This window comes from Eschrichtius robustus, chromosome 11 (assembly GCF_028021215.1).
Source record: "Eschrichtius robustus isolate mEscRob2 chromosome 11, mEscRob2.pri, whole genome shotgun sequence".
NCBI classification, from domain to species: Eukaryota; Metazoa; Chordata; class Mammalia; order Artiodactyla; family Eschrichtiidae; genus Eschrichtius; species Eschrichtius robustus.
The window spans coordinates 101,997,063-102,015,245 of NC_090834.1; the positions used below are offsets into that span (position 1 = coordinate 101,997,063).

General features: G+C 48.2%; 1 protein-coding gene across 4 annotated transcripts; it reads right to left on the reverse strand.

The window, feature by feature from the left end:
- Window positions 1-8,881: 8,881 nt before the first annotated feature.
- Window positions 8,882-11,212, reverse strand: TIMM10 (translocase of inner mitochondrial membrane 10). Of its 4 annotated transcripts, none has more exons than XM_068555215.1 (3): window positions 11,141-11,212; window positions 10,539-10,654; window positions 8,882-9,317 (listed from the first exon to the last, which is right to left on the reverse strand). In XM_068555215.1, the coding sequence occupies exons 2-3, from the start codon at window positions 10,607-10,609 to the stop codon at window positions 9,116-9,118; spliced, it is 273 nt and encodes a 90-aa protein (XP_068411316.1). In that variant the 5' UTR covers window positions 10,610-10,654; window positions 11,141-11,212; the 3' UTR covers window positions 8,882-9,115. The 4 variants fall into 4 exon arrangements, with proteins under 4 accessions (XP_068411316.1, XP_068411318.1, XP_068411319.1 ...); XM_068555217.1 differs by having other exon boundaries at window positions 11,076-11,146; XM_068555218.1 differs by lacking the exon at window positions 11,141-11,212 and adding an exon at window positions 11,054-11,076.
- Between the last annotated feature and the right edge of the window lie 6,971 nt (window positions 11,213-18,183).

Here is an 18,183-nt window from a genome sequence, read left to right on the forward strand (position 1 = left end):
TGAGTCCATTCCCTATGAAAATGCCTGTGTGAACATGAACACACACATATATTTACATTCAATTTCCAAGGGTTTTGTGGACCCCCTCCACTGACTCTAGGGGTCCATGGGCTGTAATGCTTGCCGTTCCTTATCTCCAACCGACATTTTGATATTTTCCCCTTGTGAACTGTCAGCTCTATGGGGGCAAGGGTCTGGTCTGCTGTGGTCACTGCTGTATCTCCAGCACCAAAAACAGCACCTGGCACCTAAGACGCACTCAGTAAATACCTGTGGAATGAAGTGTGAAGCCAGCTGGTTTCACACCTCCTGGCCTTTGCACCTGCTGTTCCTTCTTCATTTCTTTTTTTTTTTTTGTGAATTTATTTATTTATTTTTGGCTGCGTTGGGTCTTCGTTGCTGCGCATGGGCTTTCTCTAGTTCTGGTGAGCGGGGGCTACTCTTCGTTGCAATGCACGGGTTTCTCATTATGGTGGCTTCTCTTGTTGCGGAGCACGGGCTCTAGGCGCGCGGGCTTCAGTAGTTGTGGCACGTGGGCTCAGCAGTTGTGGCACACGGGCTTAGTTGTTCCATGGCATGTGGGAATCTTCCCGGACCAGGGATCGAACCCGTGTCCCCTGCATTGGCAGACGGATCCTTAACCACTGCGCCACCAGGGAAGTCCCTCCTTCTTCATTTCTAATGCACTCATCCTTCACAACTCACCTCAATTTCACCTTTTTCTGGAAGCTCTGATCTCTTAGGCTGGGTTAGGGGTCCTGCCCATGTACTCCCCCCAAACGCTATTCTATCCTGAAATAAGCCCTCACACTGATCTAGAATCATCAATTTAGTTGCCTGCTCCCTCCCCAAGAGCTATAAATCTCTGGAGGGCAGGCACCATGGGAACCACATTGTAGGTGATTTGTATGCCTGCTACCTATCCCAGGACCTGGCCTGTAACAGCCCGTGGTAAACATTTATGGAATAAGTGGAAGACGGTAGTGGGAAAGGGAGCTGGAAACTGTGGTCATTTTGGAATGACCTCTGCCAGACCAAGGATTTCCCATGTTGTGAGATAGGTGATGGGAACTCCTGGATTTTGTTTTCTTGTTTTATTTTGGTTTACTTTGTTTGTTTTTAAGGGAGGAGATAGATATGGTCGGGTTTGTGTGTTTAATGAATGGAAAGGAGAGGGACTTTAAAGCAGTTAAGAGGCCACTGTAATAGTTCAGATAATTAAAAAAAAAAAAATAGAGGAAAGCAGAGACTTTTTTTTTGGCCACACCACATGGCGTGTGGGATCTTAGTTCCCCCACCAGGGATCGAACCTGCACCCCCTGCATTGGAAGGGCAGAGTCTTAACCACTGGACCACCAGGGAAGTCCCAGAGAAGAGACTTAAGACACACTTCCATATCAGAATCAACAGGATTTACCAACCCCTCCTCCTGTCCCCAAAAGTAATCCCTTTCTAGACTCTGTTCCCTTGACACTACCCATAGCTAGAGTAGAACAGCGCTGTCACAGTGGCTCTCCTGCAGGCCGGTGGCCAGAGTCGGCCTCACAGCTGAGTGAACAGGAGTACTGGCTCGTGAATCACAGGCTGGGTCCCAATCCTGGCTCCGCAGCTGATTCGTTGTGCAGTTTTGCCCAAGGCACTCACACTCCCGAGCCTTACTCTTCTAGTCTATTATGTGCTGGAAATAATAGTATCCAGTTCACAATGAAGAAATTATTTATTCAGCCTAACAAATAGTTATGGTAAACCTTGGCGTGAGGAATGTAAATAAAATAGTGCAGCCACTTTGGAAAAACGGTTTGGCTGATACTCAAATAGTTAAACATAGAGTCACCACTATGACCCAGCAATTCCTCTCCTAGGTATATACCCAAGAGAACTGAGAACATATGTGGACACAAAGACTTGGACACAAATGTTCATAGCATTGTTATTCATAATAGCCAAAAAGTGCAAACAACCCAATTGTCCGTTAACAAATGGATGAACACAATGTGTATAGTGGGAACTCCCTGGTGGTCCAGTGGTTAGGACTCTGCGCTTTCCCTACTGAAGGCCCGGGTTCAATCCCTGGTCGGGGAACTAAGATCCCACAAGCCGCGAGGTGTGACCAAAAAAAAAAAAAAATGTGTATAGTAACATTGAATGTATTATGATCTGGTCATAAAAAGGAAGGAGGTGCTGGTACATGCTACAACATGGATGAACCTTGAAAACATTATGCTAAGTGAAAGCCAGATGCAAAAGATCACATATTGTAGGGGTGCACTCATATGAAATGCCCAGAATAGGCAGGTACACTGAGACAGTAGATTAGTCGTTGCCAAAAACTGGAGGAGGGAGAGATGGGAAGTGATTGCTAGTGAGTATGGGGTTTCTTCTTGTGGGTGGTGAAAATGTTGCGCAGTTAGATAGTGGTGATGACGGTACAACCCTGTGAATGCACTAAAATCCACTTAATTGGACACTTTAAAAGGGTGAATTTTATGATATGTGAATTATATCAGTTTTTAAAAAATTTTTCAACGCTTTCACATGCATCAGGCACTAGGGATTGAAGGATGAATAAGACACAGACTCCATCCTCAGAGAACATAAAGTCCAGTGGGGGAGAGGAGTAGATGAATCAAATTATCACATAGTAAGTGTAATTGCATCTAAAGGAAGCGCCATGCAGTGGCTAAGAATCTGCCTGCCAATGCAGGGGTTACAGGTTCGAGCCCTGGTCCAGGAAGATCCCACATGCCGCGGCGCAACTAAGCCCGTGCGCCACAACTACTGAGCCTGTGCTCTAGAGCCTGCGAGCCACAACTACTGAGCCCACATGCCACAACTACGGAAGCCCACGCGCCTAGAGCCCATGCTCCGCAACAAGAGAAGCCACCGCAATGAGAAGCCCACACACCGCAACGAAGAGTAACCCCCGCTCGCCGCAAGCAGAGAAAGCCCACGCACAGCAACAAAGACCCAACGCAGCCAAAAATAAATAAACAAAATAAATAAATTTATAAAAAAAAATAAAGGAAGCGCCATGGAAGAGAAGTAACATATCACTGGGGAAGGGCGTTGATCTAGACTGGAGGGCAGGGAGGAGTCCTTAAAGGTGTTGTTTGTGCCAAAATCTGAAGATATAAGACTTCCCGTGTCTGAATCAGTAGGATTTATCAACCCCCAAGAGGAGGACACAGCATGCGGAGGCGCTACAACAGGAGGATGCCTGAGACATTCAGGGAACTGAAGGAGGGCCTGAATGGAAGAACACATAGAATGAGGCGGGCTGTGGCATGAAGCTGCAGCTGGAAAAGTAGATACAGGCCAATTGTACCGGACCTTCTAAGATAATAAGAAGTGCTCAGTGCGACTTCTCTGGTGGTCCAGTGGTTAAGACTCCACGCTTCCAATGCAGGGGGTGTGGGTTCCATCCCTGGTTGGGGAACTAAGATTCCACATGCCGCGCAGCGCAGCCAAAAACATTTTTTTTAATTTAAAAATTAAAAAAAAAAAAGAAGTGCTCAGTGATGACAGAAAATGACCCTCCTCCTCCCTAACTCGCTCTACCTCCGTTGCTGCCTGTGTCGGTAAAAGCACCACCTTGCACACAGTTGCTTAAGCTCAAAGCGAAGTTATCCAGACTCGGCTCCCAGCCTGACTTTCCGCGTCCAACCTACCAGCGAGCTTGTGGCTCCTGCCTTTAAAGACTTCTCCTCTCCATCTTCTGCTGGCCCCCAAGCCTAGGTCTCGTCAACTCCTGCCTGGACTCCTGCGACCCTTTCAGCCTGGCCTTCCCGATTCCACTCGTGCCAGTGAGTCCACTTTCTGGTCAGAATGATCTTGGCTTCAACCAGGCCTCTCCCCTTGGAAGTTTCCACGACTGTTGGGCAAACGTACAAACTCCCAACAATGCCCCCTAGTCCATCCGGGCCCTCCTGCTGGGCCCACCTCCCTTCTGGCCTCTCTCTTCTCTATGCTTTCACTGTTGTGACCTGTTCTCATCCATTAAAACCCTGTGTTCTCCCACCTGGGCCTGGAACATTCCCCCACCCTGGCCTATCTAACTAATCCTTCAGATTTTGACTTAACGGGCACTTCCTACAGGAAGCCTCCTTGCCTGACTCCAGCAATAAATCCCTTTGCTATATGACTCGTATAACATTCGAGTCACCCTTTGATAACACTCATCACGACGTTGTCTGTTTCTTCTGATAGACTGTATGGGCCAGAGGATAGGGACCTGAGCCCACCTTCCCCACCACTATCCTCCCACCACTTAACAAAGAAGCCACCACCCACCACTGCCCCCAACCTGGCAAATTCCTACCCACCCATCCTTCAAATCTCACTCACCTACATCGCTTTCAGGGGGACAGCCTTCCCTGAGCACCCAGACTTGGGGGAGTCATCCCTTTACATAGCCCCACACTTCCCTGGGCATCTCTTACAGCACTTTTCACAACTGTAAAAGTGACTGATTTTAATATGCCTCCCCCCTTTGATTTTCTGTCTTGTTTCTCTTTGCCCCAGCATTTAAAAAAATGCTTGTCACAAGACTCCCCCCAGGTCAGCCCACAAGAATTCTAAAGAAAATCCCTAAAATTGCATGCAAAATTCTGTGCATGAACAATTTTCTGAAGAACCAGTCTGTGGCTTTTGTTGGCGTTTCAAAGAGGCCCAAGATGTGAAAGGTTAAGAACCTTCTCCCAGGAGCTGAAGGGGCTGTCTTTCCTTCAAAATAGCACTGCCAACCCAGACTTCTATGCAAAACCGTTGCCCTAGAATATAAGTTCCAAGTGGGCAACAATCTTTATTTTGTTCATTGGTGTACCCCAAATGCCTGGAACAGTGCCTGGTCCCTTGCAGGTGTGGGTGTAGAATGACCAAACATAGTCTTTGACGACTGTAACAGTTGTGAGAACTGTCTGTGTAGTGGTTAACTATTGCTGCGCAACAAATTACCCCAAAATGTAATGGCTTAAATCAACATTTATCATCCCAGTTTCTCTAGGCTGGGAGTCAGGGTGCAGCTTAGTTGGGTCCTCTGCTTCAGGGTCTCTCACAGGGCTGCAAAGTGCCAGCCAGGGCTGTAGTCATCTGAAAGTCTGACTGGGGAAAGATCTGCTTCTGAGCTCACTCATGTGGTTGCCAGCAGGATTCAGTTCCTCACTGGCTGTGGGCTGGAGGCTGCCCTGAGTTCCCCACCACATGGGCCTCTTCATAGGGCAGCTCACAACATGGAAGCTTGCTTCAACAGATTTTGCAAGGAAGAGGAGAGGAGGAGAAGGGGAGGAAGAGAGAGAGAGAGAGACAATAACAAGATGGCCATTACCATCTTTTGTGTCTTAACCTTGGAAGCAGCTTTCATCACCTTTGCTCTGTCCTGTTTGTTAGAAGCAAGTCTCTATTTAGGTCTAGTGCACGCTCAAGGGAAGGAGATTATACTAGGAATGAATAGGAATGAACAGCAGCGGGCAGGATCATTAGGAGCCATCTCAGAGGCTGCCCACTCCAGGACCGTTACATGTTTTCTCATATAGTGTCTGGCTCATCTGAAAACCCAAAGAGCAGAAAGTGCAGACCAAATGCCTACAGGTCAAGCAGATGGTGACAAGGGAAGAAATGAGAGGTGGGAGGTTTGGCGGACAGCTGAGCCTCCACCCATCCTCCAGCAGCAGACCACTGCCAAGCAGGAATGTAGGCTGACTTGTCAGATCTTCTAGCTTTTCAAAAGAAGCCAAAGTCCTGATGTTTATGAGACACTTCCCGGTTTTTAAAACTGATAATCGCCGTGGAGCAACTAAGCCCGTGCACCACAACTACTGAGCCTGCGCTCTAGAGCCCGCGAGCCACAACTACTGAAGCCCACGCGCCTAGAGCCCATGCTCCGCAACAAGAGAAGCCACCGCAGTGAGAAGCCCGCGCACCGCAATGAAGAGTAGCCCCCGCTCACCGCAACTAGAGAAAGCCCGCACGCAGCAACGAAGACCCAATGCAGCCAAAAATAAATAAATAAATACATAAATTTATGAAAATAAATGAAACTGATAATCTAGCAAACACACATGTGAGCATTTTTTGACTCTTCTCGATGGCAGAAAAGGCCTAACCTATTCTACTACTCTGTATGTTTGTTCCATCTCTCCTATGCCCACCCTCCCAACCGCCACACTTGTTCACCAAAGGCAGGGACCTAGTTAATTCACTTGCACACTTTCTACAGCTCTCTGCATGCAGCAAGCCAACAATAACTATTGCTGAATAAAATATGACATTGCTGACATTAGGGAGCATTCCCTACCCACACCTGCACTCCAGTCCTAGAGGGGTGGGTAAAAGTGGGCTCTGGTGTCTGAATTAGCTGGAATCCTGGCTCTAGCACTTGCTTGTTGTATGACCTTCAGCAAGTTACTAACTTTTCAGAGCCTCAACTTCTTCACCTATAAGATAAGAATAATGGTACCTGCCTCAGAGTTGTTATGAGTTTTAACTGAAATAATATACTTATTAGCACAATGTAGCAACTTGATAGCTATTCCTACTGGTATCATCCCCGTTTCCTCACCAGCTCCCTGGTATGTCTCCCCTGAATCCATTAAGCCATCATCTACCACTATCCACCTGGCTGACAGCTAGAGGGAGCTTTAAAATGCACTTCTGGGGCTTCCCTGGTGGCGCAGTGGTTGAGAATCTGCCTGCCAATGCAGGGGTCATGGGTTTGAGCCCTGGTCTGGGAAGATCCCACATGCCGCGGAGCAACTAGGCCCGTGAGACACAATTACAGAGCCTGCGCGTCTGGAGCCTGTGCTCCGCAACAAGAGAGGCCACGATAGTGAGAGGCCCGCGCACCGCGATGAAGAGTGGCCCCCACTTGCCGCAACTAGAAAAAGCCCTCGCACAGAAACGAAGACCCAACACAGCCATAAATAAATAAATAAATAAATAAATAAACCCAAACTTTAAAAAAAAAAAAGGAAAAAGATAATTAAAAAATAATAATAATAATAAATAAAATGCACATCTGTCATTTTCACTGCCAGGGTTTTACATCCTTCAACAGTTTGCTGATGCCCTTCGGAGAAAATCCAAACTCTTTTAAAAAACTCAGCTCATCAGGCTCTTTGGAGCTGCGCCTGCTTAGCCCTCGGGCAGGTCTCATCCCTCACCACTACCTGCCTTCCCACTTGGCACTCCGAGCAGGCCAAAGCTTTGTTTCTTGACGGCTCCACACTTTCTGCCACTTCAAAGCTTTTGCAAGTGCTCTCTGTCCAGCTGGAACCTCTTCTCTCCATTCTCTATGACCCCTTCTAGATGTTCCAGCCATGTGCTCTGAAAATTTCTGACGTTCGTTGCTAAACCTGAGGGCGGGTACAATATCTGTTTTCCTCACCACCCTGCTCTTCCTAGTACAACGGCCGCAAGGAATACACGAATAATACACATTTGTAGAACTGGCCACAGCAGTGCTGAGTCCCGTGAGCAGACAGCGCCACCTGTTGACCCAAGTTGGCACTCCAGTACCTAGAAAGGAGCCTTAGCTCTCTGCCCACCCTTAAGGTAGATGGACAATAGTTTTGAAGTTTTCAGGGGGTCTATCCCGAGACTCCTTACATCAAAGTTAGCAATTAAAAAAAAAAAAAACAGCTAACATTATTGAGTATTTAACATGGGAGAATTAGGCACTTTCCTAAGTGCTTTAGTTATTAACACATTTCATCTTCACAACCACTCAGTGAAGTAGGTAATTTTATCGCTTTATAGATAGGGTAACTGAGGCACAGAGTCGTCAAATGCCTCACCCATGATCACACAGCCAGAAAATTTCATCCCAGGTGGTCTGACTTGAACCTGGATTTTTTTTTTTTTTGGCCACACTGCGCAGCTTGTAGGATCCTAGCTCCTGACCAAGAAATGAACCCAGGCCCTCGGCAGTGAAAGCGCAAAGTCCCAACCACTGGACCGCCAGGGAATTCCCTGGACCTGTACTTTTAAGCCTGAAACTCACTGCCTCTACCGTCTCCTTTCCTGTGAGCCCAACGACCTGGTGAGGTTACATCCCAGACACCTCCCTCTGCTGTGAAGGTACTGCTATCAGTGGCACTGGCGTCAACCAAAATTCCTTCTGCAGTGAACCACACATTTTGAGAACTGCGCAGTTCTCCAAGGGCACCCTCAGGACAGGAAGTGGGTGCGGCCTCTCCTCCGAGAGCAGTCAACCCTGACTTCCGTCATTGCTCCTCTCCTGTGACCTCCAGCAAACCACCACCTCTCTGAGCCCCCATTTCCTAACAGGGCCTTTAGCCTGCTGAGTGGATGAGACTGGATACCCCATGAAGAGTGAGGAGCGCAGTCCCTGATTCAGATCCAGGTGAACACTGAATGGCAGTGCTTATCACTCGGTCCCCTCCCCGGATCACACACATCACACATGAAGCTGGGTCCCTTCACATGTTTCGATATTACTGTTTAAAACCAAGAGGTTGTGGCTACTTCCTTCTTAAGTTCCATCTACTTTCCACCCTCTCCTCTAAACCGTTCCTTTATATCATTGAGGAAAATGCCTGCCTGCACTTGATTTTAAGTTGTTAGACATAAATAATATATACTGGGCACTTTCTATGGCCCAGGCATTATTCTAAATAGTTTATTCATATTAACTCATTTAATCTTCACAACAGCCCTGATTCTCCCCACTTTACAGATGAGGAAGCTACGCACAGGGAAATGACACGTTCAGGGTCACACAGCAAGTGGCTGCCGTGGAATGTAAACTTAAGCCACGGTACCAGTCTATGCTTTTAAACACTACGTTAGACTCCCTCTGCTGGCAGAGGCTGTGTCTGCTGCCTTTACTCCCAAGTGCCAGGTACACTGCTTTGCACACTGTAGGTGTCAACAAACTTGTTTTAATATATAATATATATAAACACACACACAGTCACATGCCAGTGTGACAAATACCCCTTCTTCGACCGGGAAAGAGCTCCATCATACCCTGGGCTCCTGGAGACTCTCCAGAAAGAGCCTAGGCCTGGCAGTCTTCACAGATGACACCCAATGGGGACACTTTTATTAGACAAGTGGGAAAGGACAGGGTGCACCTTGAGGTGTACTGCCTGGGACCTCAGGCGGGCCCGGAACTCTGCTGCACCCTCTTCATCAACTCTTCATCCTGCATAGACAATTCTGTCAACTTTTTGCCCATCCGCTCATGGATGTCCAGGTACTTGGAGACACACCGGTCCAGGCACACAGACTCGCCCTTGGACAGTTCTGCTTCCTTGTAGTGGGGAGGCACGCACTTCCGGTGGCAGGCACTGGTCATTCTAGAAAGAAGGAAGGGCAAGGTCAGGTCAGCAGCATCCTGTGGCATACCAGGAACCCTCAGCCATTCCTGCCCTGCTATACTGATTTCACCTCCCAAGAAGGCAGTGTAAATCCTCAGTTTGCACCTCAACTATCTTGGAAGATCCTTGAGAGCAGGAACCTTGTCGGGGCCCATGTTTATGACTAATTAAACAGGAACCATTAGCTGAGTACCAGTTATGTTCCAGACATCACGCTAAGTGCTTGACATGGATTCTGTCATGCAGTTCTTATGATAACCCTATGAGGTCGGCACAATCATTATCCCCCTTTTTACAGATAAGGAAGTGAAGGCACAGAGCCTCAGGATCACATAAAGCTGGGCTATGAACCCAGGTAGCCTGACTTTACAGCCTACATTTAAAAATTATTCTAATAGCCTCCAAGATAAAACAACGAATCTAGGGAGGATACCAGAGAGCTTAAGCCAATAAAAATAGCAAATATTTGTTGACTGCTTATTTGACTTGTGTTGGGCTTAATGCTAAGAGCTTGTCATATACTTTTACATTTAATATTTATAATGCCTCTGTGAGTAAGGTCCTATTATTAACTCCACTTTACAGATGGGGAAACCACTGGTCTAACAGTCCATGTAACTTGCCCAAGGCCATAATAGTGGTGGTTGGTGCAGCTACGATTTGTTCCCAAATTTGCCAGATGGTTATGGGCACTAGTTAGGAGTCAGACTGAGCTACTGGTCCTGACATTGTTACTGACCAGCTGTGGACCCTGAGAGAGTTATTTAACCTCTAGAAACCTCAATCTCCTCACCTTTAAAAAAAGATAATGCATATAAAATGCTCAGCATGTGTCCGAGATGGATTAAGAGTTTAAGAAATGTTGACTACTAAGTGGGCTACGTGCTCTTTGTCAAAAGGCAAATGCTCTACTCTTCCTGGAACACAACTAGAGCCTGGACAGGACCTTCTCTTCCTGCTCATCTCCTACATCGCCAATTCCATCCCACCCTAAATGCCCAATTCCTTCTAGTGACCCCACACTGCGTCTGCATTAGCCCTTAAGCATGGGGCGGGAGTTGGGGGTGCCGGGAGGGTAAACCCGGGCCTCAGGTTCCCCCAGAATGAGGAAAATAACTTTCAGAAGTTATCCACCTCTGCCTTGGCAAGAGTGACCTGGGATCATTCTCTAAGACAAGGCAGTGCAGAATCAGCCCTTACCTGTTGTACATATCAGCCATCATCTCTACCTCCAGCTCTGCCGCCAGCTGCTGGGCCCTAAGCGGGTCCATTTCAGCCCTGCACCGTGGAAGAGATCTCCCTCTGGCCTCCTAATCCTGGGGGCAGACATCATGGTCAGCACCCACCCCTCCCATTCACCTTCCCATCGCAGGGGCTGGAGGATGTGGAGGAATCAGAGGGCATCAGACCAGCAGGGGCTACTGACCTCAGTGAACTCAAAAGTCCCATTTCACAGATGTGGGAACTGAGGCCCCGAAGGGGAACACTGCCTAGCCCAAGGTCACAGAACATGTCAATGGCGGGGCTGGAACTCGAGCCCCGGAGCCCTGACTCCCAATCCCTCTAAGTCACCTCTATCCAGGAGAAGAAGGGGAGACCGGAACGGAGCATGAACCTGCGGGGCCCTAAGAATTCGATCATAAGCGGAACTAAGGCGCCCGGGCCCCAGCCCAGGGTCTACACCTCTGAAATGGCGGCGCCATCATCAGGATCACCTTGAGGTCAGACGTCACTCACCACGGCCTGGGGCCAGCCACAACGCCCCCTATGTCCCCAACTTCGGGTAAACACTAGAAACTCACCGGGCGCTCAGGTAGGATAGGGCGGAAGCACCTGCGTCACTTCCGGGAGGGAAGTCCCGCCTCTTCTCTGATCCGTGCGCGCTTCCGGAATGAAGTACCAACGAGGCGGCGCTGGAAAATCCGCTACCATAGAGAGGGAGCTGCTGGCCCTGGCTAAGGCGTCTCCCAAATGCTAGAGAGGACTCCAAAATACCATAGAGGCTTGAGCGGGGCGCAGAGCGCCTGCAGACTGGTTAGAATTCTTGTCCTTAGGGGTGTCACGGAGAGGTTTGAGTTTATTGGTTCTGTAAGAGGGGCAGGACCACAGAACTCAGTGAACCTCGCCCTCACCTCCGGAGAGCTGAGGCCAGAGCGCAAATCAGGCGCGGAGTAGGAAGAATGCCGCCAAAGTGCAGCTCTCAGTTTGTGATGTACTTAAGGTCACCTGGGACGCTTAAAATAATCCCGAAGCCCAGGGCTCACTTCGTACCAATTAAATCAGAATCCCTGGGAGTAGGACCCAGGCATCAGTACATCTTAAAACTCCCCAGGTGAATCCCATGTGCAGCCAAGTTTGAGGACCAATGCTCAGAGGCCCTTTGTGTGAATACAGCTGTGTGTAGGTCACTAAGCTTTCTCTGGGGTTGCAGAGACAAGCGAGGCACGGTTCCTGCTTGCAGAAAGATGAGTCAAGTATACAGTATGTTTTAGTCAGCTTCTGTTAGACGCCCTGGGCCCTAAAGAGATGAATAGGACCATTGTGGCTGCCACCAGAACTAACCTAGTGTGTTTGGGTGAGGAAGACGGAGGGTACTTGTGAACTCTTCATCTTTCAAGACTTAATGTATTTCTCGGTCTGCACGCCCCCCTCCCGCACCCCCCCCAAGAAAAACCCACCTCAATCCCTGGATTTTTCAAGGGATTTCCCAGTAAACGAAATTTAGAAGATGCAAATTAATGATGCAGTGGTACACTGCCTATAGGAGAAGGTGGGCTAGACACTTTCCATGGCTGGTCACCATGTGCTTCCCTAAGGAAGTCCCAATTTTAAATATTGCCCTCATTACTGCTCTAAGGACTCAAACTCTTTGTCAAACCCTGTGCCTTGATACTTTAAAATTTAGGTATAGCATTCAGATAGTAAAGTAGTAAAACACGCAAGCTTAATTCTTAAATACTTATTCATTTTTATAACTATCACCCAGATCAAGATACAAAATATTTCCAGCACCTTAAAAAGTTATCTCATGTTCCTTCCCAGTCAATACTCCCTCTTCTGCAGTGAACCACTATTCTGACTTCTGTCACCATCAGTTAGTTCTGCCTACTCTTGAACTTCATGTAAATGAAATTATACATTGTTTTCTGTTTTGTGCCTCACTTCTTTAGCTCAATGTAGCATCCGTAAGATTTCATCCATACTGTCGTGTGTATCTCTTATTCATTCTTTTTGATGGCTGTCTAGTGTTTGATTGTATAAATAAGCCACAGTTCATTTATCTATTCTCCTATTGATGGACTTTTGGGTTGTTTCCAGTTTGGGGCTATTATGATAATGCTGCTACGTATGTTATTCTATATATGTTATCCTGGTTTTTACTTTTGAGAATATAGTCAACATATTATGGAGTATTAAGAAATTGCATGGAAAAAGGAGATGGGTTCTTAAGAGAGGAATCTGCTTCCTAGATGGGATTTTTATTAGGTTTTATGAAAGGTTACATACTGTATGATTCCATTTAAATCACATTCTCAAAATGACAATATTATAGAGATGGGAGAAGAGATTAATGGTTGCCTAGGGTTAGAGTTGGTGGGGGGAGGGAAGGAGGTGTGCCTAAGGGGACAGCACAAGGGAGATCTTTGTGTTGATGAAATTGGTTCTGTGCCCTGATTGTGGGAGAAGGTGTTTATTCAAATCTAAGCTGTCGTAGAAGTATACACGCCATTGTACCAATGCCAATTTCCTGGCTTTGATATTGCATATAGTTATGTAAGATTTAGCCTTCAGTGGATAAATCTTAAGTAAAATTTAACCTTCTGTACCCTCTCTGTACTATTTATGCAACTTCCTATAAACCTATAATTATTTCAAAATAAAGTTTTAAAAATCATTACAAAACAAACGAACAAACAAAAAAGATGATGTATTTAAAGCACCTAGTCCATGACAGATGCTCAATAAAAATGAATCTTTTTTTTTCAGATTTTTATTTATTAGGGAAAATTTTTAAAGTACAGAAAAGCGGAGAGCACAATATATTGAACTTCCACATATTAATCACCCATGACCAAGATTTGACAATTGTCAACATTTAGCCATATTTTCTTCATCTAATTGTATCTCTAACAGATGAAGTCCTTTTTCCACAATGACATTTTTTTCTGTTTTTCTTTTCTTTTCTTTTTTTTGGCTGCATTGGGTCCTTGCTGCGCGCGGGCTTCCTCTAGTTGCGGCGAGCGGGGGCTACTCTTCGTTGCAGTGTGCCGGCTTCTCATTGTGGTGGCTTCTCTCGTTGTGGAGCACGGGCTCTAGGAGCGCAGGCTTCAGTAGTTGCAGCACGCGGGCTCAGTAGTCGTGGTGCACGGGCTTAGTTGCTCCGCAGCATGTGGAATCTTCCCAGACCAGGGCTCAAACCCGTGTCCCCTGCACTGGCAGGCGGATTCTCAACCACTGCGCCACCAGGGAAGCCCCCCACAATGCCCTTTTCATGCCCTTAAAATTACAGACATCTTATCACTAAATGCAGCTGGCAATCAACAATATTGCACTGTTCAACCATTGGTACCCAAACTTGGCTTTCAGATCATCCCAGGAACAGGCCCCCAAATTCCCGTTCCATATTTCTACTAACTAATTAAATCATTTATTTATTCACTATCCATTTATTGAGCACTTCATATGACCCAGGCAATTTGCTAGGCTCTGGGCATACAGCCATGAACATGACAAAGTCCCTGCCCTCATGGAGCTTAGAGTCTAGAGAGAAAGTCAGGTAACAAGGAAATGAATAAGGTAACTTTGGATTCCAATCCATATTCCATAAGAAAATAAAATATGCAGAAGCGATGGAGAGGAACTCAATGTCGTGGGAGAACTCTCTGAGGAAATGAGAGCAGAAGAATGAGAAAGAGCCAGCCTTGCAAACAGCAGAAGCAGAACGGTTTACAGCCCTGAGTATGGAAAGGAATCGACTCATCGGAGGAATACGAAGGAGCCAGTGTTGCTGAAGCGGTGGGGAGGGGGAGGGGTTGGGGGGGTCACAAGCTTGCAAGCCACAAGCCCCTCACACATTCTCCAGAAGTAGTACCTTTCTTAGATCACAGGACACCTACAGAAGGTAAAGGTGTTTCGTCTTTCTGAGCAAAATCTCGATTCAGCACAAAAATCTGTTCAGAGCCTCCTGTGTACCCGTCACCTCAGCTCCAAATAGAACTCGGCTTTGTATTTCCTAGACTCTCAGCGCGGCGATCCATCAGCTTGGGCCATCACTCTTCTCTCTCTCCCCAACCGCTCCCCGTCCAGTGGGAGCCCTGAGAGACATCGCCACCTCGGCAGCTGTCCCGTTCACCCCTCCTTAGCCCACCCTTCCGCAGCTGCTTTAGTCTGAGGAAGGGTAAAAGGGACTATTTAAAGGAACGTGGTGGGGGGGATGCAGAGGAGGCCTAGCCTGGGCTCTGGGTGGGCAGGGGAGACCAGACAGCTGATGACCATGCTCCAAATGGGCCTGCAGATGGTTTGGGGAGTTGCCAGGGCCAGGCGAGTACATCGGGAAGGGAGATGAGCGCAGGACGGATGCTGCCCGGTGTCAGGCGGGAGGCACTGGCTGTGATTGAAAGGTGCCACCTGTCAGATCTCCATGGGAAATCCGAGCCTCCCAGTTCAGGGGAGAGTGCTGTACCAACAGGACAGTAAACAATGCTCGTCTGCAGCCCCAGGATCTTGCGGGGGGGGGGGGGGGGGGGGAGGGGGAGGGGGAACGGGGGCTGAAGAGCTGGGGGCTAGAAGCCGCAGGGGCTTAAAGACAGCCCGGGAGTGCGGTCGCTCAGCTGGAGGAAGGAGACAGCTCCAAGCCCCCAGGGAGAGGCCCTACAGGTAGGAGAAGCCCTGGGCCCCTTTCTAGGCACCCCCTCCATCTGCCAACTCCTCTCCCATCTTCCAAGGGCCCGAGGAGCCTCCAAGCAGGGCCCCACCGTTGGAGAAATCCAGGCTCCTTCCTAAGTCTCTCCACCACTATGTCCACTCTTTTTCAATGCCAGAGTTCGGGGGCTCAGCCCTGCGGTGCTGGGCAACTTGAGGTCACCCGCCGAGCAGCCTGCAGGTGGCCATCCATGTGGACCTGACGGGTAGAGAGGGCCTTGGGAGACTTACCAGTCCAGTTGGGGTGGGAGGCAGAGTCTCTAAGCAGTTGAGAGTGGCATCTCCAAGGGATGTCCCCGCTGAGGTGAGGGATGGTGAAAGCTTTGGGGCCACTGGAAGACAGACTGGGGAGCAGTGAGTCGTGGAGGTGTTAGCTGAACCATCAAACGTTGTCTGTACCATGTGGGGCTTGGAACTCGGGCTCCTGGGTACTTTTCCTTCCAGTCTGCTGAGAAAAACAGGAAGAGAGAGAGGGGAGCTGTCTGCAGTGGACACAAAACAGGGGTGGAATGAATCTTTCCTTCCTCCTTCCTGGGGAAGGAACGAGGGAGGAAAGTGGAGAGGAAGGTCTGCCATGCCCTTGGAAGAGAGAGCTGGCCTCTTCCGCCATATCTGACTGCCCTCCCCACCAGTGGGGTGCCCCACATCCTGGGCTGGAGCCTTTGAAGGGACACTGGCTGAGGAGCTGGCGGGGGCAGTGTCTCTGGCACATGCTCTGGACTGGTTGTCAGGAGACCTGGGTTCTAGGTACAGCTGGGCCATTTAACTGTCCTATGACTTTAGTCAAGGGGCTTCAACTCCCCAAGCTTCAAATTCCTACTCTGTAAAATGGGGCCAGTAACACTTATTCTGAAGGGTTAGAGTGAGGAACTAGGAAGGTAAAGCAGGGCACCGCAGCGCAAGCTGTAAACTGCTATGGAATTAATGCTGGGGTGGGTGGTATTATCCGGGCGTCTCAGTATTCTGAGTTTCTTCACTCCTTGGCTATTTATCACAAGCCTGGAGGGTGGAAAGCTGAGATGATGAACACACAGGATGGCTGAGGGGTGTGTATGTGTGTGTATACACCTGCCCTTCCCCTCCACTATGCTAAGTGTGTAGCATGTAGATGAAGGGTAAGATGGCTGCAGCACTCAGCTATGTCTTAGCCAATTACTCCCACATTTTGAGGTATAAAAAGGGCTTATCGGAACTTCCCTGGTGGTCCAGTGGTTAAGACTCTGCACTCCCAATGCAGGGGGCACGGGTTCGATCCCGGGTCGGGGAACTAAGATCCCACGTGCTGCACGGCGCAGCCAAAAAATTTTTTTAAATAAACAAATAAAAAGGGCTTATCATCTCATTGGTGTTCAGTTCTTTTTGCCTTGTCTTTTACCAACTAAATGCCCTCATGGCTGAGTCAGGACCTTAATGTGGCACAGGGCTGGACAGAGGCCAGCCTACACCGTACAAGCTGATGTATACTGAGTACTCCTTCCATGCCAGGCACACCCCAAAATACTTTCTATGCATTGGCTTCCTTAACCCTCCACTGTCCCTATGAGGTGAGACCTATTTTTATCTCCAGAAATCAAAATACAGGGAGGGTAAGCAGCTTGCTCAAGGTCACAGTGGGAGAAGAAGTGGGAGCTGGGATCCCATCATAGGAAGCTCCAGAATCAATGATTTTCACCGCTGCTTCCTACCACCTTCCAAACAAGAGTGCAAGGCAGGGGTGGGTTGTGTGGATCATTTAGACCAGCACTTGCCATAGTTTCTTCTGCTAAAGGTGGCATCGCTCAAGAGGGCAATAGATGCACCTCAGGGAAAATAAAGCAAAAAGAAAACGAAGCAAGAAAAAAAAAAGCCATGGCCACATAGGTTTGGAGAAAAGCAAGTTAAATAGAGCTAAGCAAAATTAAGGTTCCTTTACCATGGGGTATCTGGAATCTATTTAAGTGCTAATGAAGTTGTAAGACTCTAAAAGGGTCAAGAAGAGTAGGCTGTTTCTGGAACAACCTTAGCCAAAGAACACCTCCCCCACCACCGCAGCCCTTAATACGGTCTTAGGAGACCCTAGTTTTCCACAGAACACAGTTTGCAAACCTGATCTAGACCAATCCTGTCATTGTATTGGAAACCAAGGCTCTCTCCAGAGAGGCAAAGAGACTTGCTCAGGTCTCAGACCAGGAGATGGGGTTCAAGGCATACTCCCAGCTCCCTGCAGATGTGCGTTCCATCCCCCAGGCTCATTTGTTTCCCTCTAACTTTTAATAGGTTCCCGGAGCTGCTGAACCATGAAGGGGCTCCAGTGGGAGGGGTGGAATTGGAGGGCAGCATGAGCATCTTTGAAAATCCCAGCCTACTTCCTAGGAAACGGTGGGAGACCAAATCCAGGGACACAAGGACTTCGATCTGGGGGCAGTAAGACCTGAATGGGTGGCAGAAACAGAGCCCTGTCCCTCATATGCCTGTCTTCTTGCCTCTGTCCCAATTACTCAGGTACCCTGGGTACTGTATCCAGAACGATGGCCTTGCAGAGGGCAGGAGGTATTTTTAGCCAGTGACAAGGAGTGTCTACTTCTTTCACTGCCTGAGTCATGCCCTGAACGTTATTTGGGGATTATTTTCTCTGTAAACAGACCCCCCCCCCCCCCTCCGCCCAAGAAGGGCAGAAGCTGAAGGAGCTGGCCCTGTCCGCCCCCGCCCCCAGCTGGGTTTTTTTGTTTTGTTTTGTTTTCCCCAGCTGTTTTTGTAGATCGGACAGTACAATCATCCCTTAATGTCTGTGGGGGATTAGTCCCAGCTTCCCTTGCAGATACGAAAATCTGCGGATGCTCTAGTCCCTCATATGAAATGTTGTATTTGCATATCACCTTACAAGCCTCTCTAATACTTTAAATCATCTCTAGATTACTTATAATACCCAGTACAATGAAAATGT